This window comes from Polypterus senegalus, chromosome 9, assembly GCF_016835505.1.
Source record: "Polypterus senegalus isolate Bchr_013 chromosome 9, ASM1683550v1, whole genome shotgun sequence".
NCBI lineage: Eukaryota > Metazoa > Chordata > Cladistia > Polypteriformes > Polypteridae > Polypterus > Polypterus senegalus.
The window spans coordinates 27,154,277-27,176,866 of record NC_053162.1 but is presented as its reverse complement, the minus strand read 5'-3'; the positions used below and the strand labels follow the sequence as shown (position 1 = coordinate 27,176,866).

General features: G+C 40.1%; 1 protein-coding gene across 2 annotated transcripts in view; it reads left to right on the top strand.

Annotated features, from left to right (window-relative positions):
* Positions 1 to 22,232, top strand: part of cercam (cerebral endothelial cell adhesion molecule) — a 71,250-nt gene extending 49,018 nt beyond the window's left edge. For both annotated transcript variants that reach the window (XM_039762767.1, XM_039762768.1), the window contains 5 exons: positions 3,547 to 3,679; positions 5,474 to 5,601; positions 10,016 to 10,219; positions 17,266 to 17,487; positions 21,934 to 22,232. In XM_039762767.1, the coding sequence (XP_039618701.1) occupies positions 3,547 to 3,679; positions 5,474 to 5,601; positions 10,016 to 10,219; positions 17,266 to 17,487; position 21,934 (688 nt within the window). In that variant the 3' untranslated portion in view covers positions 21,935 to 22,232. The remainder of the gene's footprint in view (positions 1 to 3,546; positions 3,680 to 5,473; positions 5,602 to 10,015; positions 10,220 to 17,265; positions 17,488 to 21,933) is intronic.
* The last annotated feature ends 358 nt before the right edge of the window (positions 22,233 to 22,590 follow it).

Genomic DNA, 22,590 nt, shown 5'->3' with positions numbered 1-22,590 from the left:
TCTATTTAGTCCATATGTGTCAAACTCAAGGGCGGGCCACATCCGCCCGGCGTGTAATTATATCCGCCCGAGATCATTTTATATACTGTATTATTGTTATTAAAGCCGGGTATATGAAGCGCTGGTAACACAATAAACTACAGATCCCATAATGCAGCGCTTCAGCTGCCTTGCATCAGGGTAACCTGAATGCAATTCAGAAGATACAGAAAACAGCATAATTAAATAAGAATCTGACACTTCAGCGGACGTTTTAACCCGTGCACAATCACAAAGTGATTTCAAGTGAAGCTGCTTTTATGGGAGACACAAATGCACCAGTTCACCTTGCCCCACTTTCCCTGTTGCCAAGTACTGTTAAACCAAGTCGTCACTACGGTGTTCCCAAATCGCACTTTGCTGATAAACTGGCGCACTGCGCGTTTGCACGGCGCTTTGGTGACTTTGATGAACAAAAAAAGTCCGTCTACATGCGGCTCGAACCTTGTGCATGTTTGGTAGCACATATCTGTGTGAGAAGCTCTTCTCAGTGATAAAGACTAACAAAACAGCACACAGGAGTCGCCTCACTGATGAGCACCTGCAATCCATCCTGAGAATCTCCACAACACAGAACCTCACACCAAACAGAAACGAACTTGTGGCCAAAAAAAGATGCCAGGCGTCCAGCTCTAAAATGACATATGAGCAAAGACAACTGAATGATTTGATTTGTTATTGCACGTAAGAGCGGAGTCAACCGTTTTAACAAACAGCGTATTGCACTGATACTGAAATAGCTGTGTGTGTATATATGTAGATATGTATGTATATGTATATATATGTTTATATATGTGTGTGTGTATATATGTATATATATATATATATATATATGTATTTGTGTGTATATATGTGTGTATATATGTGTGTGTATATATGTAGATATATATGTGTATATGTATAGATATGTATATATATATATATATATATATATATATATGTATATATATATATATGTTTATGTGTGTGTGTCACTCACAACAGTGACAAAACAATTACATTGACAATCAGGTTACGTTATTTTCAAAATGTTTCCTTTTCTTTTCATTGCTTCTTTAACACACTACTTCTCAGCTCTTGGCCTTGGTATTTTCTAGTATATATATATATATGTGTATATATATATGTGCATATATATATGTGTATATATATATATATATATATATGTGTATATATATGTGTATATATATGTATATGTGTATATATATGTGTATATATATGTATATGTGTATATATATGTGTATATATATATATATGTGTATATATATGTGTATATATATGTGTATATATATGTGTATATATATATATATATATATATATATATATATATATATATATATATATATATATATACAGTGGTGTGAAAAACTATTTGCCCCTTCCTGATTTTTAATTCTTTTGCATGTTTGTCACACAAAATGTTTCTGATCATCAAACACATTTAACCATTAGTCAAATATAACACAAGTAAACACAAAATGCAGTTTTTAAATGATGGTTTTATTATTTAGGGAGAAAAAATCCAAACCTACATGGCCCTGTGTGAAAAAGTAATTGCCCCCTGAACCTAATAACTGGTTGGACCACCCTTAGCAGCAATAACTGCAATCAAGCGTTTGCGATAACTTGCAATGAGTCTTTTACAGCGCTCTGGAGGAATTTTGGCCCACTCATCTTTGCAGAATTTGTTGTAATTCAGCTTTATTTAAGGGTTTTCTAGCATGAACCGCCTTTTTAAGGTCATGCCATGGCATCTCAATTGGATTCAGGTCAGGACTTTGACTAGGCCACTCCAAAGTCTTCATTTTGTTTTTCTTCAGCCATTCAGAGGTGGATTTGCTGGTGTGTTTTGGGTCATTGTCCTGTTGCAGCACCCAAGATCGCTTCAGCTTGAGTTGATGAACAGATGGCGGACATTCTCCTTCAGGATTTTTGGTAGACAGTAGAATTCATGGTTCCATCTATCACAGCAAGCCTTCCAGGTCCTGAAGCAGCAAAACAACCCCAGACCATCACACTACCACCACCATATTTTACTGTTGGTATGATGTTCTTTTCTGAAATGCTGTGTTTCTTTTCGCCAGATGTAACGGGACATTTGCCTTCCGAAAAGTTCAACTTTTGTCTCATCAGTCCACAAGGTATTTTCCCAAAAGTCTTGGCAATCATTGAGTTGTTTCTTAGCAAAATTGAGAGCGAGCCCTAATGTTCTTTTTGCTTAACAGTGGTTTGCGTCTTGGAAATCTGCCATGCAGGCCGTTTTGCCCAGTCTCTTTCTTATGGTGGAGTCGTGAACACTGACCTTAATTGAGGCAAGAGAGGCCTGCAGTTCTTTAGACGTTGTCCTAGGGTCTTTTGTGACCTCTCGGATGAGTCATCTCTGCGCTCTTGGGGTAATTTTGGTCGGCCAACCACTCCTGGGGAGGTTCACCACTGTTCCATGTTTTTGCCATTTGTGGATAATGGCTCTCACTGTGGTTCGCTGGAGTCCCAAAGCTTTAGAAATGGCTTTATAACCTTTACCAGACTGATAGATCTCAATTACTTCTGTTCTCATTTGTTCCTGAATTTCTTTGGATCTTGGCATGATGTCTATCTTTTGAGGTGCTTTTGGTCTACTTCTCTGTGTCCGGCAGCTCCTATTTAAGTGATTTTTTGATTGAAACAGGTGTGGCAGTAATCAGGCCTGGGGGTGGCTACGAAATTTGAACTCAGGTGTGATACACCACAGTTAGGTTATTTTTAACAAGGGGCAATTACTTTTCACACAGGGCCATGTAGGTTTGGATTTTTTTTTCTCCCTAAATAATAAAAACCATCATTTAAAAACTGCATTTTGTGTTTACTTGTGTTATATTTGACTAATGGTTAAATGTGTTTGATGATCATAAACATTTTGTGTAACAAACATGCAAAAGAATAAGAAATCAGGAAGGGGGCAAATAGTTTTTCACACCACTGTATATATATATATATATATATATATATGTATGTATGTACCCTTACAATCAGGTCGGGACTCGGACTACGAATGCAATGAATATAATTACTCCAATCTACAGGCTGTCAAGTAAATGAACCACACGCAAACCAATACAGTGTGTGTATATATATATATATATATATATATATACTGTATATATATATATATATATATATAAAACGTCCCATATTGTGTGTCTTTATGTATGTACGAGGGACATTCAAAAGTTTCTGCACTTTTATATTTTCTTTGGAAACGGTGAAGGGGGGAGGAGTAGTAATTGGGTGTTAAAAAGTTGGTACGATGCTGGAAAAATTGCATCTCAAACGAAGATGAAAATGTAGCAAAGTGATGGAATTTGTTTTTGAAATTCTTAATAAATATAGATAAAAAAATTGCCAAAATGTTTTGAACATCCCTTACAATTCATATCTATTAATATGATTATTCCTCATCCATATATCATAAATTCATTTTATAACACTTACTTCCCTTGACTAATTGCTCATCTTTTTTTCCTTTAGTGCCCTAAACAGCAGTGATATTAAAAGTCTTGGTGTTGACCTCCTTCCTGGCTATTATGATCCATACTCTGGCAGGACCCTTACTAAAGGGGAGGTGGGCTGCTTCCTCAGTCATTACTACATCTGGAAGGAGGTAGGTGTCATATTTAGGAAGTACTAGAAAGGAATATACAGTTCAAAGGTCACTGCTTTTATGATGATGCAAACTATAAAAAAGTGTGTTTTACTAGGTACTTCAAACAATACAGCTTAGTTCTGTTAGCTATTGTCTAAGACCCTTCCACACATTGATAAACCTACTGTAGGTTACTTGGTCTTCTCCTGAAGGCCCAATTAAGAAAATACACTAACAGTCTAGTGGTGTCTGCTTCTCCTGTGTCTTTGACTGCACATTTGAAGTGTGTTTGCTTACTCCATGACAGTGCTTAATGTTCAGATTCCATTTCATACATTGGTGCTCTCTGTGTTAAATCGGCACATTCTATTGATCTTTGTGAAGTCTTCTCTAGAGAAATGTGTTTCTGTGCTGCGGTCAAAAACGTTCCTGTCAGGGTGGTAGCTATCTGTAATTTGCTTTGGTGAGTTCTTGTAATTATGTGTACAAATGTGACAAAGCATGAAATAAACCAATATAAAGTTCCAGATGAGGAACTGAATACCTAATCGGTCTGGATGGCCTGCTGTCCTCGGAAGTTTGATATTTTTGTGCATGTTTGTCCCCTTTGGACAAGTATCTAAACCTGTGCTGCTTCCAAACTCATGCATATATCTGCTGGGGTAGGCAGTAGGTCTTCAGAATCCTGAATGGGAAGAAAGTGGGTGATTTGTTGTTGAGTGTGGGGTATGAGTTTAGCAACAAGTTTCAAGTGACTGATTTTTGAATGTTAAAGCCTAGTTGGATTTTCTGTAATAAAAATACTTTTACAATGTCAAAAAACCTTACAGTGAAAGTGCAAATCGTCATTTCAAGACAAAACATTATTAAAAGAAATTAATTATCTGTAAAAAAAAAGAGTTTTTTCTCTCTTGGGTGAACTTTATATATTGCTCTCCATCCTCCTACTCCACTTTAAGTAATTGTTCTGGAAAAGGATATGGATGAAATGGAAGATTGTGTAGGGGCAGGGGTCCTTAATCACGGTCCTGGAGAGCCGCAGTGGCTGCAGGTTTTTGCTCCAACCCAGTTGCTTAATAAAAAGCACTTATTGCTAAAGTAGCACTTCTGCTTCACTTTAGTGATTTTGAGCCCTTATTGCTTAATTTTGTCTTAAACAGCTATTTTAATTGCTCCTTATTATCAATAACATGCAAATGACAAGAGAGAGCAGCATTTCTCCATTTAGCTTATTTACTTTTACACCTTTGTGTATTTATCTGCACTATTGGGTTTAATTAAATACTTGGAAGAAAAATGAAGAGAAAAAAGGGAAGGACTGAGAATTACTCGTCCATTTTAGCCTTCAAATCATTTGCGTGATAGAAAGGGAAAGAAAATCTAGGATATGAGAATGACCTGACATAGCAGAGTTAATTTAATTTCATAGCTTGTTAGTTCTTTATTGGCAAGAATTGCTTTCTAATTAAGCAACCAGGTCAGAACAAAAACCTGCAGCCACTGCGGCTCTCCAGGACTGGGATTGAGGACCCCTGTGTAGGGGGGATAAGTCGGAACAAATTGGAAAATTCTACAGGAACGGTGTGTGTTCCACATCTCAGCTGATTTGATGCCAGAAAGTACAGATTATGCAATGTTCATCCAAGTAAGAAAGCAACATCTTTATGGTAAATAAACCTGTTTTATCCAACTTTGTATTATGTTATAAATTCTAGGTTTTAAGGGGAAGGTTACAGGCAAATTACAAGAATGACAGGTTTCTCTATTGGTGACTTTTGTTGTGCTTCTTTTCCATTTACTGACCATTTACAGATTGTGGACCTACAACTTGACAAGGCTTTGGTTTTTGAGGACGACGTTCGTTTTCAAGGCAATTTTAAGAGGCGACTCATGAGACTGATGGAGGAGATAGAACTGGTGGAGCTCGATTGGGATCTTATGTAAGTCTCAGTAGCTACTTTGTTGTCTTTTCCACTCTTAAGACCAGACCATGAATCATGATCAGAAAATAAGATACCTCTTTAGAGCAGCGGCCTGCATTGTTTATTACGCATTAGGCAACAAACTGGGAATCCATGTTTCATTTGCATATTTCTCAGTTTTAGAGTTTTGCTTATACTTTGACCTGGTAGAACTCCTCATGAACACAAGCAGTTCTTGTGACTCACACGTTTAGTTGCAGAACTGTTGTATGAACGATGCGGCTATGACAAGTTCCTGCTGTGTCTGACAAGGAAAATAAACCCACATCCTTATGCTTTACCGCCCACAATTGACAAGGATGCTGAGCGAAAAGTACTGTCTAATATGGTGTCAGTGTTTGTTCACTCTTAACCGCAGGGGTACTATCATCACATCACAGCTTGGAGGCAACTCATGCTGAGCCCTGTCACATAGCTTGGCAGTCTTTTTATATAATAATAACCTGCTGATCAAGTAGAATATTCTTACAATAGATGATGGCATCCTCATAACTTACATATTGAGTTTTAAACCATGAATTTAGTGTTTCATTAAAATGTGAGCAGGTGCTTTTTCTTATTACTGTCATCCCTTGGTATTCACGTGGGTTCCTGGTACCACTACCAAAATCCGTGGATGCTGAAGTCCCTTATATAGGGACATGATAGAGGTTAGAGGCAATTAGCATTTGATTATAAGCAAATAATAATGCCATAATATTTACAAATAACCTACACACATTTTCCCGTATACAGGGTTTTCCAGATCTAATTATGCAATTATGAAAAGGTGAAAACATCACACCCACTGTTCTACTGACAACCGTCTCCCCTCCATTTTGGAATGCAGGGCAGGTGCTGCCATCTATCGACAACAAAAATAATTTTTTGTGAATTCTGTATGTAATAAACTTAATAAGTTATTGCATAATTAGATCTGGACCACCCTATACTTAATATCATCTCTAAATTACTTATAATAGCACTAGCAGAACTAACACTTCTGTGAATTTCAGCTTCTTTCTGCTTTATTGTGCGAGTGCTTGATTCATCCCTACTGACCTTACAGTCTACTTCGGCAAGCAGCATGCCACTTTTCGAAAGGTCTAAGACTTTTATTTTCATGTTGAGAGATACCACTTTACGCTCCCCCTTAGCCTTGGAGCTCACACTGATTAAGTCCTAGCACTTTTTTTAACATCGCCCATTGCTACTACCGAGTGGATGTTTTTAGTGAGGTTTTCAGAGAGAGCCCACAGCAGGCGCTTACGGCCTCTGACGGAGTGCCACGAGGACGATCAAACTAAACAATGCAGGAGATAAAAATCATGAACAAGGTTTATTTAGGTGAAACAGTGGAGGAAAGGATTATTACAGAGCCTTGAGGAGCGAGACTGGAGGGCTGGCATGTCCATTTGGTCCCATCTTCCCATGCCAGTTGTCTTCCTGAGCTGGTGTCCCATATGGTATGCCTACACATTACTTACTCCTGTGGATTCAGTGTAATGCTGAGAATGGCAAATTCACATTTTGCTTTTTGGAAAGTTCTGGAATTTTTTTTTTTTGGTGGTATATTTTCGATCTGTGATTTGTTCAATCTAAAGATGTGGAACTCATGGGTATGAAGGGCCGTAACATGGGAGAAACTCATAAATAATAAATTTATGTAAATAAATCATATTAAGTACACATACAGTATACAACAAAGATTGTAATAACAGAATAACAGAACCATACAAGAATGATGGGGGGGCAGCGACAATTAAAAGAACAAGAAAAAGCTGTCTGATATACCCAAATTAAATGGACCTCTTTACTCAAGCTACATCCACACTACTACGTTTTTATCTAAAAATGCACACATTAGTCTCCATTTTTGCCTTTCGGCCACGCTGCCTTGGTGTTTTACCCTCCAAAAACACAGACTTTTGAAAATGCTCTCTAGAACTGTATACATTTGAAAACACTGACTCAGCGTTGCAGTGTAGGTCCATGAAAATGTAGAGTTTTAAAAAAATGCAGACTGTAATTGCACTCTGATTGGTTTGTGCTTATTACATGGCTTTTCCCTGACTGGATCCTGCTGATCACAACATCTCATTCTCTGATTGGTCACCCTCCATGGAAGAAACACATATTTCAACATAGCGGACGTGCAGGAGTTGCTTTCCTTGATGCTTGTGATATCGCTTACCTGTATGCATTTAAATTGCAATTTGTACAGTTTAAATGCTGCATACATATGTAGAAGGCAAATCATTTACCTGTCACTACAGATTTGCAATAAATCCTGTGGCCGGCAGCATTACTATCCCTTACTATCCCAAGGATATTTCTTCAGATTCACGCATGCCAAGTGTAGGCGACCATTTATGTCAGTTTCGGTTTTAGTCCATTTAGTGTGAACAGAAATACTTTAATAAACAATGTGAAAATTGTTTTGTTTAAAAATGTTTTTGATTCAATATGTAGTATTGTGGATGTATGGTGCTAATTAAAACTGAAAAAAAAAACAGTAATAAAAAGAAAAACATCCACCCATTTACGGAAGTATCTTAATTCATTTTCATGGTTGCAGGGAGCCAGAGCCAATTTAGATGGCATCTTTCAAAAGGCAGAGACCAACCCTGGACTTTATCCCAGGGCACACTCATGAGCACTCTCAGTCCAGGCCAGTTTCAAGTTATTAATTGATTAACCTAACGTACCACTTCAGGATGTGGAAAGAAGATGAGAGAACCCAAAAAAATCCCCGACAGAAATAAGAACAACTTGCAGAACAGGCTTTGACCCACAGGAATTTAGACCCAGTTCTAAGTAATATGCCACCATTCGGCTCTTAAAAAAAAAACACAATTAATGATGCCATTATTATAAACGGGAATTGGGATATTTCTGATGTTTTGTTTCTGATCCCGAAGTCTGCTATCAGCAGTTTTACAGTGAAGAACCTTCATTTATAAGATGAGTGACCTAGCCTCAGCTATAAAAGCGGCTCAGAGCTTTTTGGACAAATGTACATTACCAGACAAGCAGGTGAAACAATAGAAAGAAAATTTTGAACCACAGTTAAAATGATTTGCTGCTCTTTCAGTAAATTTTTTTTTTTGTGCTACATGCCTGTTTTATAGTCTTTAAAGTTAGTTGTTCTTTTCTTAAAATTCTTTTTTATACTTGCCTAACTTCCCAGGGCCCCAAATTATTCTCCTTCTTGCCCCATCCATATCTCATACACTGTGTTAGACCTTCTCTTTGTCTTGTAAATTGTCTCAAAACATTTCATCCCACCAGTTAAGTTTTCAGCCCAAACTCTACTCGATATCCCAAGCGGCTTTAAATCCTGTGTGGGGTGACTTTTGGATAAGCTGTGACATTAGTTACAGAATCAGGAATGGCTCTGTTTTTGCTATCGAAAAATCAGGCTAGCAATACTACTAGAATCCCATTCATTTTAAGGGGCAGTGTTGATTTATATGCAAGTAAAGGGGTAAGAGAGTACTGCCTGCTGCAGTAATCCCCCTAGTCTGCCCTTTAAATTGATGATCTGGCCCCATGTGCTGTCATACTGTGTGCTAGCCTCTTGCCTTCCCTCCATTGCCGCTGTCTGTTTCTGTCATCTGTCTAAAGCTGATGTCACATTACGCAGCTTCTAGTTGTGGGGTATGTCAGACTTGCCAACTGCTGTTGCTGATTTCGTCCCCAGACCATATCAGTTTAAACGATTTGAAAATCACTGGACATGTAAAATTGCACAAGTTTGCCCCTTTTCCAAACAACCAATACAAAGGGTTAACAAGTTCAGCAAGTTCTGCCATAATCTCTGCCATTTTATTTCCCGTTTTGTTGTGGTTTGTAAAGCATGAGACATCAGACAGACAAGCTTCTTTTCGGTTTGTGAGGTGCAAAACGCCACATTTTTTTATTCCTTGCTGCTGCATTATATACATTGTGCTTTATTGGTTGTTGGCTTGCATGCACATTGAGCCTCCCCTGCAACTAACAAGAAATCATACCTTTGCCGAAGCAGGTTGTGACTGAACTGCTGGGTATGTCAGATTAGGCAACTGAATATCAACTAGCTAAGATTATGTAAATGTAGGCTACGACTGAAAATCAGTAGAAAGTCATGTGACATGGCCTTAAGTGGGCTCACAGGCATACTTGACCACAACTTGGTGGCCCGATCTCTAGGCGTACTTCTGCCCAGGTAACTCCCCTGAGCTTTCCCCCAAAAATACCGCACTTTAGGAGCACTGAGAACACATCCAAGGTGTACCATTTCCCAGTGGCCCTGGCTGGTTTATGCTGGATCTCTCCTGAATGATCTCTTACAGGACTTTCTTCCTCCAGGTGGGCAGAAATTCACACATCATTTTCTTTCTGTTATATCCAGATATCTTGGACGAAAGCAGGTGAATCCCACAAAGGAGGAAGAAGTGGAGAATGTGCAAAATCTGGTTGTAGCCGACTATTCTTACTGGACCCTGTCATATGTCATTTCACTACAGGGAGCACTGAAGCTCCTCAATGCAGAACCGCTCACCAAGATGTTGCCAGTTGATGAGTTCCTGCCCCTCATGTACGATAAACACCCTAAGTAAGTGTTCCTTCCATCTCAAGGTTACTTCAATGATTTTATTTGTGCTTAGATTTGTTTGTCAAAGTGGTTAAGTAACAGTTCACCCAGTTTATACACTCCTTTACTTTTTAAGCCTCCTTAAATTTAACTGACTACAGTTTTCATATTTGGCATTTGTCAAGAAATGGTTGGGGACACACTACATGGTGATGTAGCATACTGTATATAACTTTCTGATTCTTTTATAATACTGTTTTTTCTGTCCTGCTTATTCAGCTGAGGGTCACAGGTAACCACCCCTAAACAGGAGGCCAGTCTGACTGGGCTCACATATACACAGGCACTTGCCCTTTCATACTGGGGTGGTTTAGATTTGCCAATTAATTAATCATGCATGTATTTAGAATATAGATGGAAAACTGGAATGCTTGGAGGAAAACCCATGTAGGCACAGGGGAACTGGGCAAATAACTTGCAGGCTTTATGATATGCTTCTGCTAATTAGCAAAAGTAATTCCAATTATTCTTACTGTTGTATTTTGACTATTCTTCTTGAAAGATATTTGTGCCTGTGATGATGCGGGTACTGCTCCATGCTCCATCTTCCCTTTTGGGAGCCTCTCCAACCCAACACTGTCAGGAATGTAACCGGATGAGCTGGTCTGATGGGGACAAATCAAACTGAGCAAGGGGATGGTGCAAAAGTGTCTGAGTGTTTTTATTAAAAAAACAAAACCAAAAACAAGCAGTGTCCAAATAAAGTGCAGTGCATCAAAGTTATAAATAAATAATCCGTAAAATCAGGTGAAAAAAATTCCAAATGTTTTAAACAAGGCTAAAACACGAGAATAACCTGCAACAGTCACTGGGGCCACACCAGCCAAACACCGCTCCTTTCCAGTCTCTCCAGCTCACACACGGTTTACTCAGCTGAAGAGAGTTCAGCAGTCGCGGCCCTCACGTTACCGACCCCCATCTTGACTGCCTCCACTGGTGTCCGCCAGACCGCTCTGGGTCGGTTGTCCTCCCGTCTTCCTTCTCGCACACGTAGTCGTTCCTCAGATCACTAGGGAGGACTCCACCTCGATCAAACCCACTCCTCCACATTGTCAGTGGGTACAATCCATCCCTCAAGCGGCAATCCTTCGCTCTGACCCCTGACCGTGCTGACCTCTCTCTTTCAGCTCACTGGCTCGTCCACTCTCTTTCACCCCCAATGCTGCTCTCCCTCTCTTAGCCTCTTTCGTTTTCATCTTTTCTTTTTTTTTTTTCCCCTGATCTCCTGTACGGTTCCGTGGGTGTAGCGCCTCAATCATGCACCACAGGGAGCTGATTAAGCAATTGAAAACAATCGCACCCTCACGTGCAGGTCGACTCATCCCAACTACCTCATTAACTCCCCGCGGCTGCACAATCGCGACCACAAGACTGACATGGCCAAATGGATTATTTAAAAACTGGCCTTTCATTTTGAACCACAGACTCGCTACATCACAGTGCAACTGTACATGTTTCAAATTTTCCTCCATTGTTAGTGCTGTTTTGTGCAGAGTCTTGCCATTTACTGTGATACACTAAATGGCCAAAAGTTTAAGGACATCCGTCCGATGTGTTTCACTCACTCTCACTGTACAATCAAGCAGATAATTGACAAGAATTGGCAGTAGAGTGGGACATAATGCAGAGCTCAGCCACTTTAAATGTGGCTCTTTCATAGGATTCTACCTTTGCCACATGTCAGTATGGGAAATGACCGCTCTGTTAGCTGTTCCCATGTCAGCTGTAAGTGCTGTTATTGTAAAGTGGAGGTGCTGAGGAGCAACAACAGTTGAGCCATGAAGTGGTGCACTGCCTAGACTCACAGAGCAGGGTCACCAAGTGTTGAAGTGTACAGTATATAAAAACCACCTTTCCGCTGTTACATCACTCACAACAGAGTTCCAAATCGCCTCTGGATCCAACACTAGCCCATAAACTGTGTGTCAGGAGCTTCACAGAATAGACTTCCATGGCCAAGGTGCTGCACACCAGCCATAGATTTTTGAATTTGATTTGATTTGATATACTTCATTAATCCCAGACGATCACTATGCATAATGCCACCATTGGACTCTGGAGCAATGAAGATGTGTTCTCTGGAATGATGAATCACACTTCACTATCTGGCAGTGTGATGGTGGACGTCAGGAGAACGCTACCCTCCAGACTGCATAGTGCTATTGCAAAGTCAAGGCTGTTTTCAGGGTTTGGGCTAGACCCCTTGGTTCCATTGAAGACTACTATTAATGCTACAGCATACAAAGATATTTTGGACAATTGTACAATTTCAGATTTGCAGAAACAGTCTGGGGAAGGCCCTTTTCTGTTCTAGCATAATTGTGCCCCTGTGTATGGCCAGGTCCACAAAGAAATAGAGGAACCTGAGTGGCCTGCACAGAGGTCTGACTTCAACCATATTGAACAACTTTGGGATGAACTGAAATATTGACTGCCTGGTCTTCTCATCCAGCATCAACACCTGACCTCACGAGTACTCTTTTTTTTTTTTATCTGAATGCACACAAGTTCGCAAAGGCCTACTCCAAAATCTTGTGGAAAGTCTTCACAGGAGAATGTAGGCTGTTATAGTCTGAAAAGGAGGGCCAACTTCATTTTGCTGCCCATTATTTTGAAATGGGATGTCCAACAGGCTCATACAGGTGTTATGGCTGAGATTCCACAAAATTTTGACCACATGTTGTTTCATAAGCCATTGAATCATACACATGACAAAGACCCCTATCAAACTAAACAAAATTCAATATTGTCAATAAATATTTCAATTAAGTATATTTTTAATAGTAGAATTGTTAGTGTTCTATCTAATTTTTTATAATGATATGTACAATAGAATGGGAGTATAGGCCTCAAAAGAATGCAATGTCTAGCCCAGGCTTAGCAAGCAGAGAAGGAAAGATATGAGATGTACATAACATTAAGAATTAAGAATTAAAAAATTTAAAGTACAGGTGTACCTTGACTTACGACGGGATTGCAGCCCAAAGGACTGGTCTTAAATCTGTTTGGTCAAAAGTCCTCCAAACAACTATCACTGATAAATATTGTATATCACAGTGCTATTCACAAACTCTAATTTTTTAAATAGCCATAGTACAATCTCTCTATTATAAAAAAAAAAAACTCTTTAAGAGACAGAGAGATGCTTTCACTTTCCGTGAAACGGGCAAGTCATGTCATATTTAAAACCTTTGGAAGAAAATCCTGTGATACACATGCAGAGCAGGTTAGAGATAATGGAAATAGGAAAATTGTAAAGTCTCAAGAAAATGAGAGTAAAGCTCACATTAGCACAAACAAATGGAAAATATTACTCTGTGGAATAACGGAACAGCGAAAAGAGATTGAATTGTGTTTGAGGATTTCTGGAGGAGAAGAGAGACAAGGCATTGACTTTAAAATGTTCAAAGCACCGCACAAAATGCAGATCATGCCACACAGGAGCAGCAGCAAGCCAGCAGCTGATCGAGCAAAGAGGAGGTTAAAAAAAAAAAAAGGAATTTGTTTCCCATTGTATCACCGTTTAAGGTTTTGGGGGAGCGGCTGCGTCTGCTTGGGGTGCATTCAGCCCCCCTCTTCACAACGGTGAATAGCGCTTGGCGGGTGGGGAAAGGGGTTGGCAAGCGAAGCAAGTATTAAAATGAATCCGAAATTTAGTATATGATACTGAACACAAACCGTGTACTTACCATGGATGATGATGATGTACAGTAGTTTTATAGGTAGCGAAAGCAGCTACAAAAACTTTATACAGCAAATGTACTCAAGCATTATTACTGAATGTATAAATTACTGTAGAGATCTGTATTAATACCATTACAATGCATACAAGGGAATACCCAAAAATTCCCAAGGGTGTAGTTATCGACTGTGCCTCCAAGTATTGTATGTGTACAGTCTTGATAATCTGTCCACTAAGCAGCACCGAATGCGTATTTCTGACATTTATTCTAAAATCGTGCATATGACTTAGGCAATCTTTTTTGTTTTTGCCAAGCCAAAAAATACACATCAGATCATATCAAACATAAAAATGACAACGATTACATTTTTTGCAAACTGACAAAATAATTAATAATGAGTTTTCCCATGAACAGACTGTTAATCAGCAACATTACACTGAACTGCTGGGGCATCTGCAGAAATCCATCAGGAAATAAAAAGTCTAGAGCAGTGGAGCACACAAAACAGCGTTTTACTGTACAATCAAGCAGAAAATTGACAAGCATTGGCAATAGAACATAGGAACATGCTGCAGAGCTCAGCAACTTTAAATGTGGCTCTGTCATAGGATGCTGCCTTTGCCACAAGTCAGTATGGGAAATGACCGTACACAATAAAAGTGCACCTGCACACACTGCATTGTCAGTCAAGACGTTTGTATCCGAAAACAATGTGGTTGTTACTTTGTGCCTCTCAAAACAGCAGATCACACTCCCAGTGACTTCTTCCACAGTTGCAAATAGTGTTTCCTTCATTCTCAGTTTTAATTTTGGGAACAAAAAGAAGTTCCTAGAGGCTCTTGATACGGTAGCAAAAGTACAGAAAAAATGTTAACAGGAATGGGAGAAACACTACAGTAGGATAAGTGCAGTGCATTTGAAGGGGAATATTTTGACAGTAACGAAAATGGAATTGTTTTAAGTTATATAAATGCCTTTTTTTTATCAATTCTGAGAATTTTTGGGTCACCCCCTTATACATTTGTACGTGCTGAAGACGTTTTGGATGGTATCCAAATTGGTAGCCGAATTCCCCTTCTTTTTCCGCAACTCCACAGTTTTACTGCTAGGAGTGCAAACGCTCTGTTCACAGAGTGATCTTAGGGGGCTTGATGTGACTACAGTAGTCATCTGTTGCATCTCAATAAGGTTTGTGAATGACTTTTGGATCCTCCGTTGTAAGTACAAGTTGGATGTATGTCAGATGGTCATAGGTTGAAGTATATCTATAGTTCCATTTGCAATACCTGTCTCATTGCATGGTGTGTCTTAAAGACAACACACACGTGCTTTGCTTCCCTTGACAATCCTGTGGCTTATAAGCATGCTGAAAGTTAGGACTGTGTGCATCTGTGGCAGATATGCAAGCAAGAAAAAGTTGCCAAAAGCATGAAGAGGCTCTTTTAACTCAAGAAGCTCCAAATTCATCATCCTCACAGGAGGCTGCATCTGAAGTGTCTGCTGAAAAAGATTTATGTCTGTTCTACCGACAATTCGGTACTCAGTAGAGCCCGCCTCTTAACTTTGATGGGTAACACTGACAGTTACCATTTCAAGGAGTGTTTCATGTTGTGTGTGGTTCAACTGAAATAGTACAAGAATTTCACTCACAAAGAAAGAAGAAACAAACAGAATAACATTTATTTATTCTCATGTTATCACTTTGTAATTACAGACGACCCAAAAGCAAAAAAAAAATCAGTAGTGAAAAAGCACCTGGCACACACAGATACAGGGGTCTCAGTGCATATAAAGCGTATAAAAGACAATACGTTATAAATAAAACATTGACGACTAAAAGATCGCATTAGCGCAAACAAAAGGAAAATAATCATCAGGACCAGGTGTAATTGAAAAAATAGCAGGACAAAGTGAGGTCAGAAATAAAAGGCAAAGAGCAGAAAATGAAGTCTTTTCGCATTCGCATCATTCAATGCACAAAACGTAGATTTACACAATAATGGACCGTACGCTATAAGAATCTGTGGTCCCGCAACAGTTAAAGCAATGACAAGTTTCATTTCAAAGAAAACACAATTCGGTCGGGTGTATATTTATGATCACGGAGAAGCGTTCACAACGCGAGCAGCAGAGACACGAAGTGGCAAAAGGACAGCGGCTGTACAGGCTTTAAAATGATCGAAGGGTAGCATGATAGCAGCTCCCCTTCACAACGTGAGCAGCGTTATACGTCCTGCAAGCAAGAGATTTAACCACACCCGGGGCCGGAAATAAAGGACAATTATTGTTTTTACAATGTCACGCGAGGAAAGGCAGTGAGCCATCATTTAAAACAAGCCCACAGACATCTAACCTACCAGTTGTTGGATTGCTTTTGGCAGACAAACATCATGTGCTCCCAGCTCTTAAAACAACGACATGCGACAAGCAAAACAGGCAGCTCGCAAGCAGCAGAAAGACAGCAGATGATCCGACGGCATATCCTTAGCGTGCGTTCAGCCGCCCCCCCTTCACAATGCAAGCAGCATTATATGTCCGGCGAGAAACAGATGTAACCACGCACGGGCCAGAAATAAAGGACAAGTATTGTTTTAACAAAAGTTTTTAAAAGTAAAAGAGAAAATAATGCATATGTAACAATTCCCATGAAAATAACAATCTCTTTAAACTGTATATCCGGTAAACCAAACACGGGGGTGGGCGAGTGAAGCGAGCAGGGGGCAGAGCCCCCTAGTTTAATAAATTTCCAAAATTTTCTAAAATTCATGTTTTTGCTTTGTAATTCTGGACTGTTAAGTATTGATGGATGTGGGGAAAAAATGAATTAAAATGATTTTAGCACAAGGCTGCAATATAATAAAATGCAAATCAGAATCCACTGTAAATGATGAGGTAAGTGTGAATCCTCTGATTTTTATGTCAGTTGTTGTATAAGAACATTACCATATAGTGCATAGTTTTGGCAAACACAACACAACTGAAACAAAAACCTGGTCTAGCACAGTGTGAAAAATGGTCAGCTTTGGTGCCTCTCAGATTCAGGGTCCTTGCTTCAACACCCTGCCTGGGCACCGTCTTTGAGGAGTTTGCACATTCTCCTTATATTTGCGTGTCTCTAGGTACTTTGGATTATTCTCCTGCATCCTAAACACACAGGTTTAAGAAGGTCACCAAGCACCTGTAAAGTGGCCCAATGTGAGTAAATGTGGATATGTGCCTGAATATGTCTTGTGATGGACTGACATTATGTAATAATATTTTATTACTATACATCACTTAAGTTCCGCTTTTAAAAGCTATAATGTGGCCTATTTTTTCTTTTAGTGAGCAGTACAAGACGCACTTCCTGAACAGGAATTTGCAGGTGTACTCCACACACCCTTTGTTGGTTTTTCCCTGCCATTATGCAGGGGATCCAGAGTGGGTGAGCGACACAGAAACCTCAACTCTCTGGGACAACGATTCAGTGAAGACAGACTGGCGGGGATCACACAAAATGCTAAAGGGTTCACCATACCAAAGTACCACCTCACGGGATGAACTTTAGTAAGTATGCCAACCTTTCATCTGTTTTTTGAACCTGCTGTGATTGGTTCATTATGAGCGAGACATGCGCCAAACTTTCTGAAATATATAGAGTGGCCACTAGGGGGCATCTCACAGCCCAAAACCCTTGACACAACTTAACAGACACAGTTCCAGGTACAAGTAAATTAATTTATTTTCACAAATACCTCATACATTCCACAACCCCAACAAATCAGTTTCTCCACTCCTCCCAGGTGAGCTTAATCCGACTACTCGCCCGACTCTGACTCACAAGGTGAAGCACAGCAGTGGCTCACACTAATGATGTAACATAACACAGGCAAAGAAAGGATTTGTGAAGCTGTTAAGGTTCAGCAACTACACAAACAACTGTAATAACAAAAGAAAATAATAAAATAAACAACAATTTCCAAAAAAAAGAAAGAAAATCTACAAAGTGTGCTAAGAATGATAATAAAAAAGGATATAAAACAAACAGTACGATTTAAGGCACTTATTATACAGTACTATGCATACAGTCCGGTTTGAATACATATACTGGTCCGTCTTACGTCCAGACTGACTCATAACCGGTGAGTCAGAACGGAACACTAACTCTGTGTGTGTGTGTGTGTGTGTGTGTGTGTGTGTGTGTGTATTAGAACACCTCAGGTTTTCAATCAGTTGAAATGCAATGAATGACCTCAAATCGTGAAAAATTAAGCACTAAACTGGCAGAGGTTTAAATTTTAAAGCTTAGGTTAGCAAACACTGAGAAAAATGAAATTTCAGAATATTACAAATGGGCCTTCTTCAGGGAACAACTAATAGGTTACAACCTTCAGCAGTTAAAATACATTAAGCCTTACAAGTTGAAGCAATTTGCACAGGTGTCCCAAATTATTTTCATTACTTAAAAACTCTGTCTGCCTTAAAGCAGAGCTGGAACAAACTGTGCTACTATACCCTCTAAAGTACTATTTGGACAATATTACACCTTCGAAAGTTGTAAATTCCAGTGGTAATGGCAAGAAAATGGCTATTAAAAAATGAAATGAGAAACAGCATTATTACCCTTAAAAATGTATGCCATTCATTTAGAGAAATTGTCTGTGAATACGATGGTGTCCTACACAATCCAAAGGCAATTGAAGAGTGGAAGAAATTCTGACAAGAGGAGAACTGGCAGAGCCAAAGTCACAAGCCAATCAGAAGACGAGTTTGTGAGGGTCACCAGCTTGTGTGATCACAGGCGCCTCACAGCACAACAGCTTCAAGCACAGCTTAACAGTGCAGGTCGAATAAAGTGTATGTCAGTTTGTACTGTGAAGAAGAGACTTTGTGCTGCAGATTTAACTGGGTGAGTGGAGATAAGAAAGCCATTCATTAAAGGACAAAATAGGAACTTGAAATACCAGCTGTGGATGACTGCAGACAGGAAGAAAGTCTTATGGACCGATGAGGCAACATTTGAAATCTTTCCTTATGTGTGACACTAACTGTCAAACATGGAGGAGGAAGTGTGATGGCCTGGGGTTCTTTTGCTGGTGGCAGAATTGGTGATTTACATGGAGTAACTGGCATTCTGAATTAAAAAGGTTACCCACAGTCTGGCTGTTAGATCAGCAAGAGGTGGCTACTTTGATGAATCAGAAATTTGAATAACATTTTGTACACTTAATGATTCCTCAACTTATTGTTTTTATTTATTTGTCATTTTATTGTATATTATGTATATGCGTGTATGTATGTGTGTATGTATGTATATGTGTGTGTGTATATATATATATATATATATATATATATATATTGTGGCATCCGGCCGGCCGGGAGGACCAGAGGAGGGCTTGTACCTCCTCCAGACCGCGAGGGGGCGTCCGCCCTGGTTACGTTGGTGGCCTCGGGTAGGGGGCATGGAAGCCCAGCCCTGTAGGGGCCCGTGGCCACCACCAGGCGTTGCCCCGCTCCCTGAACAGCCCTGGAGCCCAGCACTTCCGCCACACCAGGAAGTGCTGGGGGGAAGACTACAGGGACACCCGGATGGCTTCCGGTGCGCAGCCGGCACTTCCGCCACACAAGGGCGTGTCTGCGGAGGAGTGCCGGGAAGCAGCTGGAGCCCATCCGGGTTCCCATAAAAGGGGCCGCCTCCCAGCAGTCGGGGCGAGAGTCGGAAGGAAGGAAGACAAAGCTGGCGAGAGGACATTAGACGGCCAGAAAAGGACTGTGTGGCCTGGACTTTGGGAAATCGGTGCAAGAGGCACTGGGGTGTGACTGCACGGTAGACTTTTGTAAATATTAGTGTAAATAAACGGTGTGTGGTGAAGAACAACATGTCAGTCTGTCTGTGTCCGGGCCAGCGTCCACAATATATATATATATATATATTTCTCCCTTGAACCCCTGTCCAATACGTCAGACACCAGATAAAAGTCCACAAGTTGACTTTATTAATACAGCACAGTGCACAGAGCACCCTCTCCTCCACTATACTCATACAAATAATCACAATAATACAATAACTCTCCACCACTCCCAGACGTATTGCCACCCTTCCACCCAGCTCAGCTCAATGCTCTGGTGTCTCTCTGAGTCTTTTATAGTCCTTGTCCCGGAAGTGTTTTGCCCTCTCTGTCCACGTGACTAGGAACACTTCCGGGTCAGATAAAATCCTTTTTCTTTACCCTGGAAGCACGTCATTCCCCTTGTCCATGTGTACTTCCGGGACTTAGAGAATATAGTCACTGCTCCTCCCTGCAGTGCCTTCTAGTGGCCCCCATGGTATCCAGCAGGGCTGTATATAATATAGTGCATCCGGAAAAGTATTCACAGTGCATCACTTTTTCCACATTTTGTTATGTTACAGCCTTATTCCAAAATGCATTAAATTCATTTTTTTCCTCAGAATTCTACACACAGAACTCCATAATGACAACGTGAAAAAAGTTTACTTGAGATTTTTGCAAATTTATTAAAAATGAAAAAACTGAGAAAGCACATGTACATAAGTATTCACAGCCTTTGCCATGAAGCTCCAAATTGAGCTCAGGTGCATCCTGTTTCCCCTGATCATCCTTGAGATGTTTCTGCAGCTTCATTGGAGTCCACCTGTGGTAAATTCAGTTGATTGGACATGATTTGGAAAGGCACACACCTGTCTATATAAGGTCCCACAGTTGACAGTTCATGTCAGAGCACAAACCAAGCATGAAGTCAAAGGAATGGTCTGTAGACCTCCGAGACAGGATTGTCTCGAGGCACACATCTGGGGAAGGTTACAGAAAAATTTCTGCTGCTTTGAAGGTCCCAATGAACACAGTGGCCTCCATCATCCGTGAGTGGAAGAAGTTTGAAACCACCAGGATTCTTCCTAGAGCTGGCTGGCCATCTAAACTGAGCGATCGGGGGAGAAGGGCCTTAGTCAGGGAGATGACCAAGACCTGAAGGACTCTCAGACCATGAGAAACAAAATTCTCTGGTCTGATGAGACAAAGATTGAACTTTTTGGTGTGAATGCCAGGCATCACGTTTGGAGGAAATCAGGCACCTCTCATCACTGGGCCAATGACATCCCTACAGTGAAGCATGGTGGTGGCAGCATCATTCTGTGGGGATGTCTTTCAGCGACAGGAACTGGGAGACTAGTCAGGATAAAGGGAAAGATGACTGCAGCAATGTACAGAGACATCCTGGATGAAAACCTGCTCCAGAGCACTCTTGACCTCAGAGTGGGGCGACGGTTCATCTTTCAGCAGGACAACAACCCTAAGCACACAGCCAAGATATCAAAGGCTTCAGGACGACTCTGTGAATGTCCTTGAGTGGCCCAGACTTGAATCTGATTGAACATCTCTGGAGAGATCTTAAAATGGCTGTGCACCGACGCTTCCCATCCAACCTGATGGAGCTTGAGAGGTGCTGCAAAGAGGAATGGGCAAAACTGGTTACGGATAGGTGTGCCAACCTTGTGGCATCATATTCAAAAAGACTTGAGGCTGTAATTGCTGCCAAAGGTGCATCGACAAAGTATTGAGCAAAGGCTGTGAATACTTATGTACATGTGATTTCTCAGTTTTTTTATTGTTAATAAATTTGCAAAAACCTCAAGTAAACTTTTTTCACATTGTCATTATGGGGTGTTGTGTGTAGAATCCTGAGGAAAAAAATGAATTTAATCCATTTTGGAATAAGGCTGTAACATAACAAAATGTGGAAAAAGTGATGCGCTGTGAATACTTTCCGGATGCACGGTGTATATATATATATGATTTATTAAAAACATGTTTACTTTTTTGAACTTTCATAATATGTTAGGTCCCAGAGGTGTGTTTGTTTTATAATTAATCAATGCAACTTTGATTTACATCAGATTTGATCTGAATTCACATTGCAACATCAACTTTGGAAAGCTCTAATCTTGAGCAATCAGTCAGCTTCATCCTAACTTTCTTGTTTTATCGTTTCTAGAAATCCTCCTCTACCTGCCTCCGTCCATTTCCTTATGTTTGTAAGGTTGTGGGATGCCAGAACCAGACCCAAACCAGCAATGGGTGCAAAGTGAGACTGCCCAAGAAAATACTGAAGAATTTCAATAGACCTCAGCTGAGGGTTCTGGAGAGACCAAAGAGCAGTGCGTCAAACCGGAAAAGAGTCCGAGGACACACAGAGCTCGCAGAGTCTGGCAGAACTGTACTTGAATGGGACTAGAAAGAATAATTTTACAAGTTTCAGGATACATTTTTAAAGTAAATGTTATTTAACAAGGATTTCTGTTTTTAATTGATCTACTTATGTATTTGTGTTTGAATTTCCTCTTTCTTGCTAAAGAGTAAGAAGTAAATTACTTGTAAAACAGACGATGAGACATGCTTCATGAGATCCTCCCACTATGAGTAACACTAAGGTGCAGTTATTAAATACAAACCGAGGTACCAAGCAGTGCCTGAGGTGGGGGACCAACTCAATTTCAGAACAAAACATAGGTTGTCACACCCCCCTGTACAATTACACAATCTGTGCTAAACATGTTGGAGATACAGTCGTATAAAGAAGTCTGGGAGCCCCTCTTAATTCTTTGGATTTTTGATTATCATTGGCTGAGCCTTCAAAGTAGCAACTTACTTT